At 46.0% G+C, this 12254-nt stretch overlaps 2 protein-coding genes across 2 annotated transcripts; both read right to left on the bottom strand.

Annotated features, from left to right (window-relative positions):
* Nucleotides 1-407: 407 nt before the first annotated feature.
* LOC136475029 (uncharacterized) lies at nt 408-1249 on the bottom strand. The gene has a single exon (XM_066472586.1). It carries the CDS (start codon nt 993-995, stop codon nt 663-665), a length of 333 nt encoding a protein of 110 aa, XP_066328683.1. The 5' UTR covers nt 996-1249; the 3' UTR covers nt 408-662.
* Nucleotides 1250-3734: 2485 nt separating this feature from the next.
* On the bottom strand, nt 3735-4745 carry LOC136470672 (uncharacterized mitochondrial protein AtMg00810-like). Its single transcript, XM_066468429.1, has one exon. It carries the CDS (start codon nt 4743-4745, stop codon nt 3735-3737), a length of 1011 nt encoding a protein of 336 aa, XP_066324526.1.
* Between the last annotated feature and the right edge of the window lie 7509 nt (nt 4746-12254).

Below are 12254 nucleotides of genomic sequence, written 5' to 3'. Positions count from 1 at the left end.
ATATATTTCGCATCCATCCTGCCCCCGTGATTTCTGGATGAGTTTATCAGAAATACTACTATACTAGTAGATATAAAAATATTTCTATAACTATGCTACAAATAAAAACTTCATCATGTAAGTAATCAGTCAGGCGCATCGTACGACAATAAGAAAAAGAGAGCGCGTGTAGTACTGCACGGCGTATAATGCATCTGTTTCAAATATGTTATATAATTATTAATTAGTGTACGTATTATTGTAGGGTAAGAAGGGAAAAAAAGAGAACGTTCTTCTAGTACTATGTTGCGTGCGATGAATATGCAGGCAGAATGGCAAATAGAGAACTCCTTTTTTCTCTTTTAGAATTTTTTTTATCAATCAATAGAAACGTACGTATAGGAAATATGCATTATTATCAAGCAAATCTGAAACAAAGAGTTCTATTTCTTTTATTTGTTTGTGTACTCTTTCTGATTCTTGAGATCGATCCAGAAAGATGCCATGAAGTACACATGGAGAGATGAACAAGATTTGGCGTGCTAATTGTGAGATGGAGGAAAAGCGAGCAATAGAAAACGAGAGAGAGAGAGCGATCGAGATTCGAGAGAGATTGGCTCTATACAAGCAGACCTCCATACGGGCTCGCCGCATGCATGCAGCCGGCCAGACGTGAGAGCTCATCAGAGGCCGACGGTGACGACCGGCGCGAACGCGGTGCCGACGCAGTTGGCGCCGGCGGTCGGCCCGCGGAGGGAGCTGATGACGGCGGCGCCCTCGAGGAGGTCGTTGATCGCCGTGGCGTAGTAGGCGCGCAGCCGCCGCAGCGTGCGCCTGTACAGCATGGCCAGCCACCGCATCCGGAGCCGCCGGATTGCGCCAAAGAGCCTCCTTTTTCCCCCGAGCCTCGCCACGGCCATCTTCTTCTTCTTATTCCTTGGCCCCGCCGCAGGCACCGGCGGCGACGCTCCACCCGCCGCTCTGGCCACCAGTCTCCGCGGCACCCGGAACATCATCGGCCGCCGCGGGGCGACGCGGGCCGCCGCAACGAGCTGCTGGTCGTCGTCCCCCGTCAGATCACTGCGTGCTCTCCCCTCTCCCGCTTGGCTGTGCTTGCCCTGCAGGCAAGGCAAGGAGGAGGAGGCCAGCTAGCTATCAGTTGAGAGCCAATGGACAATGGCATGTGATGGTAGACGACCGTGATTTGTTCGGGAGTATGAGTAGTTTATAGGATACTGTTAGTTAATCACTTAAGCTTGCAGAGCATTGTTTATAGACTCTGCTCTCGGGAAATGGTAAGGTCAGAGAGGGCGTCGTGCTATATACTGCTGATAGCCTGCTATTACCAGCTCAATAAGCAAGAAATAAAACTAGGAAAGCACCTTGCTTAAACATGCAGGACTTAGCTAGTTTTTTTTTTTGAGAGAAATAAAGCTAGTAGTTTTGTTTCTTGTTACCAGTAAGTAGATAGGTAAAGAAGTGGGTTAATCTAAGATCAGGTTGTGGTCTACATGCACTGTGCACCGAACATTCAGCTTTCAGTTGTGCTGCTGCATGCTGCGTGTGGGAGAGGGATGTTCTGAGTGTATACGTTGACAGACAGCGACTGCTTGTGGAGCTATGCAAAGTAAAATAAAACTCCATGCAAATGATAGTGCATGGATATCAATTAATTTTGGTTCAATCTCAGCCATTCCCAACTGCTTGATGGAGACATATCTGAAATCTGAAGTGGAAGGGCCAAGAGTGGTGAGCGATGTCTCCTCAGGTAGCCATTCGTTTTCGATAGAAACTCATACAAAGCTGCGTAGGAATAGGATCAACAAGCCAGCTGAAACGTGATCCTGTTTTATCTGCGGATCATTGTCTTGGCACAGCATGACTTGAGGAGTATGCATGCATGGGAGTTAAAGAATGGGCAGCATGCGTCAGAGCTTACCTCGGTCGGTATCGGAATGCATGTTACTACAATGCAGCGCACCAACTGTACATTAGCATGCTGACGATGCTGACGATGTAATCATAGTACACGGCCGTTGTTGTTTATGGTATCAACCACTCGTCGAATCTCTAGGGTCTACAAGGTCAAAGCTTTATTATTATTATTATTATTATTATTATTATTATTATATATATATATATATATATATATATATATACACACACACACACACACACATGAAACACATGCTTGGCCTCATCGATCACAGGCACAGCGCGCGAGGATATGCTCTGCTTACTATGCGTTTTTTTTTTCTCGAATAGGTAAGAGCATTGATGCTTACTATGTGTTTTAAAATATTTAGTGAGGTACACGAAAGCTAGCTCAGAAACCAAAATAATAATAATTAAAATGATGACAAGATTTGCTGATTTTATATACGTGAGCGTCGCGTCCGTATTGGATTTCAAAAAAACATATCTATATACAATAGAATGGATTATTTTCGGTTCATTCTACCTTTAAAGTTCTTCTCAACATAATCGGGGTCTCTAACTGCCGGCGACGAAAGTGCAGATACCCACTTGCCGAGTGTACAACTAAGTATGCGCGGGGCATTAACCACAATCCAAGATATCACTGCCTCTGCTTACGATCAAGCGGAGCCAGATATGGCAACAACCTAAAGATCTGTCATCATCAGTACTATAAAAGCTGACTGTTAGAGGTGCCTTTTTTTTTTTTCTTTTTACACGAGGCTGTTAAGAGAATCATCTCTACTATCAGAGACGGTCCACATTTACGATCCAGACAATGAATTTTTTGAAGACATCACTAGCAAACTTTTTTATTTGAATTGGGTTTCTTTGCATTACTCAACAGCTGATTGTTCATCACTAGCAAACTAGAAGAGGTTTGTTATTCACTTCATCAATCGGGGTTATAATCATGAGGCAACAGGTAATCTACACAGGTTGTTAGACTGAAGCCTATAGTCGTTGAGCTAGTTTCCCATTCTGAAGTTTTAGCATATATATTGTTTCTACTTCCGTCTAAGTTTTAGCATATTGTTTCTGAAACATCATTAAAAAATGTATCTATGGTTGTCCAGGACCTCAGTTGCTTATTGCTAACTATATGTATCTCTGTGTAGGTTGTATACAGGATCCAAAAATTATTGAAGACTGCTCAGCTCGAACATACTGATCCAGTTGACGTGTATTATGAATCTGCGGGCAATGAGAAAAACACACTGGAAGAGATTTTAAAGTCACATGTAATTTACTACCGGTTGATCAATACAGTTATTGTTTTGGAATATCTTTTTGTTGGCCCCTGACCTCCTGTAGGGGTGAGTCGATCGCTCATCAATGTTGCCGACCACATACTATAGCTAGAGGTAGAAGAAAGAAGGGAGAACAGAGCACACACAGAGCACAAGCATCAGCGTTGGCCGGAGCTCTACAGAGGAGATGGCAAAACTAAACTCGTTCAATTTACTGAGTCGCAGTGGGAAGCTATATATATAACTCTACCCATCTAATCCTAGTACACAAACATGTCAGTCTGCCATGCTGCTACAGTCACTAGATGTGACAGCAGGTCTGGCTTTGATGTCTGCCCCTGTTGTGGCTACAGTGCGGCAGGAGAGCCTATCGACGCCTGCCCCTGCAGCGGCTACAGTGCCGCAGCAGGGAGCCTTTCGGTGTCTGTCCCTGCTGTGCGTTCATACAGGGGAGCAACAGATTACTTAACAATTCTTCACCTAATCCCACTACTAACCATAGAACCCCCTTCATGCTGATCATCTTCTTCAGCTCCGTGAATCGAAGACGGCTGAGCGGCTTGGTGAGGACGTCCGCGAGTTGCCGACCAGTTTCGATGAACTCGATGACGATCTACCCTCCATCGACACAGTCCCTGAGAAAGTGAAACTTAACTCGATGTGCTTGCTCCGGTCATGGAGAACCGGATTCTTCGCGAGGACGATGACGGGCTGGTTGTCCATCATCAGTGCTGGTGGGTGAGCTTTCACACCGGTCAGCTTGTCCAGCAGCCGGCGTAGCCACACAGCTTGGCACACCGCTGTGGCCGCCGCCACGTACTCTGCCTCGTACGTAGACAGCGCCACCACCTTCTGTTTCAGCGACAACCATGAGATTGGAACCGACCCGAGAAAGATGAGCACGACAGAGGTGCTCCGCCGTCCATCGATGTCCCCCGCCATGTCTGCATCGCTGAACACAGTGAGATACAACCCACTTCCGCTGGTCTTAGGGAAGACGATCCCCTGATCCACCATCCCCTTAACGTAGCGTAGCAACAACTTCACCGTGGCCCAGTGATCCTCTCGGGGATCCTCTATGAAGCGACTGACGTAGCCCACGGCGAACGTAATGTACGGCCTTATGTGGACTAGGTAGCGCAGACCGCCAACGATGCTTCGGTAGAGTGTTGCATCTAACTTTGCCGCGGCACTGGCCTTTGTCAGCTTTAGCCACTCCTCCACCGGAGTCACGCACGGCTTGCACTCAGCCATGCCACTCCGCTCCAACAGCTTCGAGGCATATGCGCTCTGACCGAGCATGAGCGCCTCCTTCCCTTGTCTCACCTTAATGCCGAGGTAGTAAGAGCGCACACCGAGATCTCTCATTTGAAAACGAGCCGCCATCTCGCGCTTGAAGCTATCGATGTCCTCCGCACATGCGCCGGTGACGATCAAGTCATCCATATACACGCCGACAATAAGCTCCTCCTTCCCCCATCGCCATGTGTAGAGCGCGTGTTCGGCTGCGCACCGCTTGAACCCAAGCTCGCCCAGCATGGCATCAAACTTGGCGTTCCACGCTCGCGGGGCTTGCCGCAGCCCGTAGAGCGAATTGCGCAGTTAGAGCACCCTGTGCTCTGCTCCCTTGATGATGAAACCCAGAGGTTGCTTGACGAAGACCGTCTCCGCTAGCTCGCCATTGAGAAAGGCCAATTTTACATCCAGGTGATGGACGCGCCAGTCCTTCACTGCTGCTAAAGCCAGCAATAGTTGGATAGACTCTATGCGTGCTACCGGTGCAAAGACTTCCTCAAAGTTGATGCCCTCGCGCTGGACAAAGCCTCAGGTGACGAGGCGTGCCTTGTGCTTGACAATGACGCCACGGTCGTCTCGCTTGACCTTGTATAGCCACTTCAGGCCAATCGGACAACATCCTAAAGGTGGATCAATGAGCTCCCAAGTCTTATTTTCCTCGATCGCCTTTATCTCCTCTAGCAACGCCCGTTGCCAATTTGCATCACGCTTGGCCAACGCGAATGTGGGTGGTTCCTCTACACTAATGAGAAGCAGCTCTAGGTCATTAAGCAGCCAACCCGCCAGGCCTGAGGACCTTGTGCCACTGATGATGTTGTCCAGTCTGCGGAAACTGCACCTCCTCACAATCATGGAAAGCATCCACAAACTCAGTGATGTCGCTTGAAGATGAGGCAAACTCGATCAGTGTCGGAGTCCCCTATTCTATCGGAGTGGTCGGCACAACACCTGGAGTGCTCGGCACCCTGGCTGCAGTGCTCGGCACTACTCCTGGACCGCTCATCACCACTCCTAGAGTGGTTTGCACACTACAGGAGTGCTCGGCACCAGTCTTAGAGTGGTCGGCACCACTGCAAAGCCTCTCGGCTCTGCTACGGAAGCATTCAGCACCCATCCTAGAGTGGTCGGCACCACTACCAGACTGCTTGGCACCACTCTTGGAGTGCTCGGCACCACCCCAGGAGTGCTCAGCTCTATTGCTGGAGTGGTCGGCACCTCCTTTCCAGTGTCTCCACCACCATGGATGACCAAGTGCTCGACAACGAAGGTGCTGGTGAAGCCGCCAGGTTCCCTCGTGCCTAGATTGTCCTAGTCCTAGGCCACCTTCTTATTGAACATGACATTCCATAAGACAACCACCTTGCCTCTGTGTGGGTCGTAGAGCCGGTATGCCTTGGTACCTTTCGCATAACCTAGGAGCACCATCGGTGTGCTCCTGTCCTCTAGCTTGGTGAGGATCAGCTTCGTCTTCCTGATGTGGCCAATGCAGCCAAATGTCCAAAGGAAGGACATGCTTGGCTTGTGCCCATACCAAGCTTTGAATGACATCTTGCCCTTTAGGGCCTTAGTGGGCGCGCGGTTGAGGATGAACACTACCATGGTCACTGCCTCACCCCAGAACCTTGCCGGCATGCTCTTGGCCTTTATCATGGATCAAGCCATGCCAACCACCATCTGGTTCCACCGCTCCACCATGCCATTCTGCTATGGCGAGTACGGTGCGGTGTGGTGTCATACCACACCCTGATCCATGCAGTATGCAGCAAACTCCACCGAAGTGAATTTGCCGCCGCGATCAGTTCACGACACGCGTAGCTTCTTGCTGCTCTCCACCTCCTCATGCTCCTTGAACTTCTTGATTGTCGCTGCCGCCTTGTCCTTGCTTGTCAAGAGTTGCAACCACATATAGTGACTACAATCATCCACGAGTAGGAGGAAGTACCGCCGACCCCCATTTGTGGCTGGCGTGATTGGCCCACAGAGATCACCATGGACGAGCTCGAGAGCGTCCACCATGCGGTACTTGGCCGTCTTTGGGAATGATAGCCTCCTCTGTTTCCTGGCCAGACAGCTTTCACACAGCTCACCTCTATGCTTGATGTGGGGTAGCCCTTAGACCATCTTCTCTAGCTGACTGAGCGCGTTGAAGCTACGAGGCCGAACTGGGCATGCCACAACAACGGCTCCTCGGTGTGCCGTGCTTCTAGGCACATCGGCTGCTCCACCTTCAAGTCAAGCAGGTATAATCAATTATGTGAGCGTTTTACCTTCATGAGAAGACGTCGCTCCTAATCCCGAATCTTTAGGATCCCGCTCTCGATTAGTACCTAACATCCACGCTCGTCTAACTGGCCAATGTTGATGATGCTTGAACACAGCTGTGAGATGTAATATACATCCGTTAGCGCGTGGTGCTCACTGTTGTGGCACCTGAAGATGATGGTGTTGTGCCCTCGGATCACCACCCTTAAGCCATCATCGAACTTCACCTTGTCGGTCATGTTGCCGTCGAGCTCAGAGAAGGCTTCCTTGGAGCCCATCATGTGGTTGCTGGCGCCGGAGTTTAGGTACCACCGCTGCTCCTATTCACCACCCACATGTCCAAGGTGGACTTGGGCACACGGTTCATAGAGGTAGACAACATTTAGAGCCTTGTCATGCCCTTCCACCACCATCACCTCTCCCTTCTCCTTCGCCTCAATATCATGCAGTGCATAGAACGTCGCCATCGGGAGAGTGGCCTCATCATCCTCATCAGCCTATGCTAAATGAGCCTTAGCCTTCTTCTCCTGCTTGCGATTTGGGCACTCCTTTGCCTAATGGCCTATCTTCCTGTAGCACCGGCAGGCGTTGGGGCCAACCTTCTTCTTCTTCTCCAAAGAAGCCTTACTGCATCGCTTGTCATTGCCACCGTGGCTAGGGGAGGCTTCCCCAGAGTTCCTCCGAGTAGCCTACTCTTCCTCTGTCAACAATAGCTTGCCATTGTCCATCGTTGTTGTGGAGTGCTCTATACGCTCGTCCACCGCCCATAGATGGCCTGTCACATCCTTAATGGTGAGAGTGGACAAGTCCAACATCGTCTCTATGGAGAGAGTGATCTTGATGTACTTCACCGGCATAGAGTGGAGGTACTTAGAGACCACCTCCTCTTCATCGATGGTGACACCACAGCTCCTTAGCTTGCTGATGAGCGACTGCAGGTGGAGGGAGAAGTCCTCCACTGATTCACCATCCTTGAACTTGAGGTTGGCATACTCCTGCTTTAGCAGCTAGGCCGTCGCCTTCTTTGCGTGGTTGGAGCCGACGCGCATCGCTGCAATGGCCTCCCACGCCTCCTTAGCAGAATTCTTCACCCCCAACGGCTCCCTGTACTCTACTGGCATAGCAGCGAGGATAGGCTCCAACACTGACATATCGTCTTCTTCATTGTCGGTGCCCTTATTAATAGCATTCTAGAGCCATCGGGCTATGAGCTTGACCTTCATGGTCACCGCCCACTCGCCATAGTTGGTGAGAGTCAGCATTGGCCAACTAGTGTCATTGACCTCCCACACCATGCGTAGGACGACCTCCTGTCATGGCTGGATAGCCACAGCAGCGCCGCTGCTATCGTCCATCTCCAAACCATCCATCATCGCTAGCAGTTAGTTCGGCGACGGCGCTTGTACGGCTTTGATACCACTTGTTGGCCCCTAGATCTCCGACAAGGGTGAGCTGACCAGACACTATGGCTAGAGGTAGAAGAAGGGAGGGAGAATAGAGCACACACACACAACACAAGCACCAGCGTTAGGCGGAGCTCTGTAGAAGAGATGGCAAAACTAAACTCGCTCTCTTTACTGAGTTGCAGTGGGAAGCTATATATACAACTCTACCCATCTAATTCTAGTACACAGACATGTCAGTCTGCCATGTTGCTACAGTGACTGGATATGACAGTAGGTCTGACTTTGGTGCCTGCTCCTGCTGTGGCTACAGTGCAGCAGGAGAGCCTTTCGGTGCCTGCCCCTACAACGGCTACAGTGCAGCAGCAGGGAGCCTTTCGGTGCCTGTCCCTATGTGCGTTCATATAGGGGAGCAGCAGATTACTTAACATATTTTTCCTAGAAACTATTTTATTCTGTACAGGGTCAGTATATTAGAGACACACTTGGTTCGACAATCGTTCTGAAGGAAATGGCACCAACGGATGTGGTAAGTTTCGATCCTCAATCCTTCTTTGGTTGCATTGGTGATCTTCAAATTCAGCTCAAATATTGCATCCTACTCAACCATTTGCACCCTTGGTATCTTCAGTTGTCCATTAGTATTTGCTTTTTGTTGTAGCTTAGTATACTACTTTATTTAGCAAGGCTCGTCTTATGTATTTTTTGCATGTTTTTGAACTGGTTCTGTACCATTTGTTCTTTAATAGAATGATACACAGCTCCCATGTGTATTCAGGGAATGTATTCTGAAAATGTCCTTTTGTTCCAAGGCAATATGCCTTCTTTTTTGTTTAAGTTTCTTGTAATAATATGCTCAAGTACAAACAAATATTTCTTTTGCTTGGCTTAACTTGCAAGTTTGACAAGCTATTTGATGGATAAATCAAACATGTTGTGCTTGTCTTATCTATGTTTGAGCCTATCATTTAGGATTACATGGGCAATATTTAGAGTTTATCAAACTGGTGTTTGCAGGTAGTACTTGGTGAGGAGTCACACAATGTACATGACATGTCATTTGTCCTATGCAGAGCAAGGTCCACCCCTATTCTTTCACCAGATCTTCTTCCTCGTGCCTCAGGACTCAAGTGAATCTTGCTGAATCCATAGTACAATTGTGAACTACCCATGCAGATACTAGCTATTTTAGTTTTGGTACCATGCGGTCCTGTGGACTATATGTGAATAATGTATGTGTGTACTTTGATGAAATAGGCAACCTTCTTCATAGCTCTCTGACCTTCCTCTTCTTCATCCTTCCTCTCCTCTTGTCGTTTTGGGACTGCTTGGGATTCTATGGATCCAAATTCTGGCATGATAATGATACGTTCTATACATTGAATCTTTTTGTGGGCAGAAGTCAATGAGTAAATCTTCCTAATGTTCATTTATTGCTGGAGTAGGTTTGCTCATGATAGTGAATTGTTAACGCAAGCTGACTTATTTACTCCCTGTGTATTTTACTTCTCTACAAAATGTGCTTATTTGTTCTCATGACATGCAAATCAGTTATACTAATTTTGGTCATAAGCAACTTGTTTGATGTTTTACCTTCATGCTATAAGTTGCTATGCAAAGTAATAGGAAATAAAAATGCAAACTTAATTTTTTGGCCTAATCTATCTATTGCGCTGCTTTGTTTTACAATTCATGGTCTCAATGATCAGTCATTGGTAGGTTCTTCTAAAACTTTAATTTTGGTTCAGTCATAAATAAAATTGTTCACTGAGTCCGAGTTTCTGAGTACGTATTGTTTTAAACGCTTCGATCTAGTTGAACAATTCTAGATAACATCAGTGACGTTGGTTTAAACCAACTAAATTTATCAATTACTATTGCTATTTTGTCTTTCCTATTAGACATATTTGTTATTTTGTCTTTTCATATTATTTAACAATATGTGAGAATTTGATATGCTGTGAATTTTCAGCTTTCAGAAAAAATGGAGACATGTGAGTCTATTAGTTAGGAAGATAACTTGCAAAGCGCATATGTGAATTGGAAGGATTATATCCCACTAACATCTGGTATGGTCTTGTCTAATCGGGATTGGTGAGATAGTACTTCTAAACATGATTTAATTGGTGACTATTTCTCAGCTGGCAGTGCTTCTTCTGATCATAAAAGTTTCAACCTAAAAATTGTATGTTTGTCTATCTTCTGTGTTGCAGGGACATGCATTGTTCGTGCTTTTAGCGAGGGCATTAGCTCTACAAGAAAGATAATGTCATTGAGAAACAGGGATTTGGTCAATATGGGTGGACACGTTTCCATTTCATTGCTAGTACATGAGTTAAGTGTTGGCTCTATCACTCGTGTTGGAGGAAAAAGCTTTAGAGGCCTATGAATTTATAGTAAAATATGGTGCGCTTCTTAAAAGGAGAAACAAGACAAGCAAGCGAGCATATATTAATGACTACATCCTAACAAATCTGGTGAACTTACAGTAGATTAAGATCTTTGATCTTCTTGATGTGCTTAACCAAGTTTAGTTTGCAAAAGCATTATAGCAAAGAGTAGTATTATTTAATGCAGGTTTGCGTTGGCCTTATGCAAATAGAGATGAATGGTCCATTTGTTGGAATATTTAATGCAGGTTTGCGTTAGCCTTATGCAAATAGAGGAGTATATTATGATGATTGTGGTGGTGCGGAACTCCTATCGAAGAAGGATGATTCCACAAATTATGGTATGTATACTACCCTAGTTGATGCTTCGACAACACAACCAATGACCCTTTTGCTGTTGAGTTTTTGCTGCAGGACAACATGAGTCCATTAGCTCATACAAAGGGGTTGTTGCATGAACATAAATTCCTTTAGAGGATACATTGCCTCAAATATTACATACAATGGTCCATCACTAGACAAATGCTGCCTTATACTTAGTAATTAATTGCCATCATTGATTTAGCTACTTCTATCTATTCCGGATTGTTCATGAGTTTCAATATCGTATTTCCATTTTTCACACTTGTTCTGAATATCACTATGTCTAAGAAAAAACAATCAATACCACCGATGAATTAGGATTTCTATATGCAGATTTGTTATTACAGTAACTTTTTTATATGCTCTAGGAATGAATATCCTCTTGGTTCTTCTATAAGGTGTCAAAACCTTATGGGGACTTTGATGTCTATGCTTATTTGTTATTACAGTAACTTTTTATGTGCTATAGGAATGAATATCCTCTTGGTTCTTCTATGAGGTGTAAAAACCTTATGGGGACTTTCTAGCTACCTAGGAGAAAATGACCAAGTGAAGTATGTTATATCATTTGCACAAGGATGGTGTGAGAATGTAGAAAAAGCTATGGATAATTTTGTGGTCTTTGTGAGGAGTGTATACAACAATTGGTTAATAAGTTTGATTTATCGACGTAGCAGTTCAATAGAAAGAATGATTCTACCAATCATACTGGATATGGAATATTGCTAGTACATAACACATAATGTGGTGTTAACATTTCTTTCGCAATATGTGGTTTACTAAGGTCCTATGAAGGGATATTTGTTGGGATTGCAATCCTGAATAGGTTTAGGAGGGAGAGTGGAGACAAGAGGTGGCGGAAATTAGGGTTTGCAAATGAGAGTGGGAGGGAGAGAGAGTCTCTCTTGCCCTCTTGCTCTTGCTCTATACATAGTCAATGATAATTTACATGTGGCCCTTTGGTGGGGGGATTTCACAAGTTACTACATAACTCCTATTAGACCTCTTCTATGGGAGACTTGGCCCATATGTCATATGGGCTCCCCCAACACTAGCCCCTGGTTATGGCCAATACACTACATGACATAGTATATGCTCATACAAGAATAGGCACAATATAACTCGAACCTTGGTTGCGAGGATCGCCCTTCACAACCTACACGTGAGCCTAACTAAAAACTCCATCCAAAAACCCTACTAGAAAAGGGCATGAAGAAAAGAACACATGCATGTCTCTATCCTAAACATGTTCTAACTCCAGAAGCTTATAGCTCCAAGTGCCTTGATGTTGATTTCCCCGATGTATCCATCTTCAAGCTTTGACTCCTTTTGTT

This window comes from Miscanthus floridulus, chromosome 8, assembly GCF_019320115.1.
Source record: "Miscanthus floridulus cultivar M001 chromosome 8, ASM1932011v1, whole genome shotgun sequence".
NCBI classification, from domain to species: domain Eukaryota; kingdom Viridiplantae; phylum Streptophyta; class Magnoliopsida; order Poales; family Poaceae; genus Miscanthus; species Miscanthus floridulus.
This window is presented reverse-complemented; position numbering and strand designations above follow the sequence as displayed.

Excerpts from the sequence above, each read along its gene's own strand:
- LOC136475029 (XM_066472586.1), bottom strand. The coding sequence starts at position 995 with ATGATGTTCCGGGTGCCGCGGAGACTGGTGGCCAGAGCGGCGGGTGGA.
- LOC136470672 (XM_066468429.1), bottom strand. The coding sequence starts at position 4,745 with ATGCTGGGCGAGCTTGGGTTCAAGCGGTGCGCAGCCGAACACGCGCTC.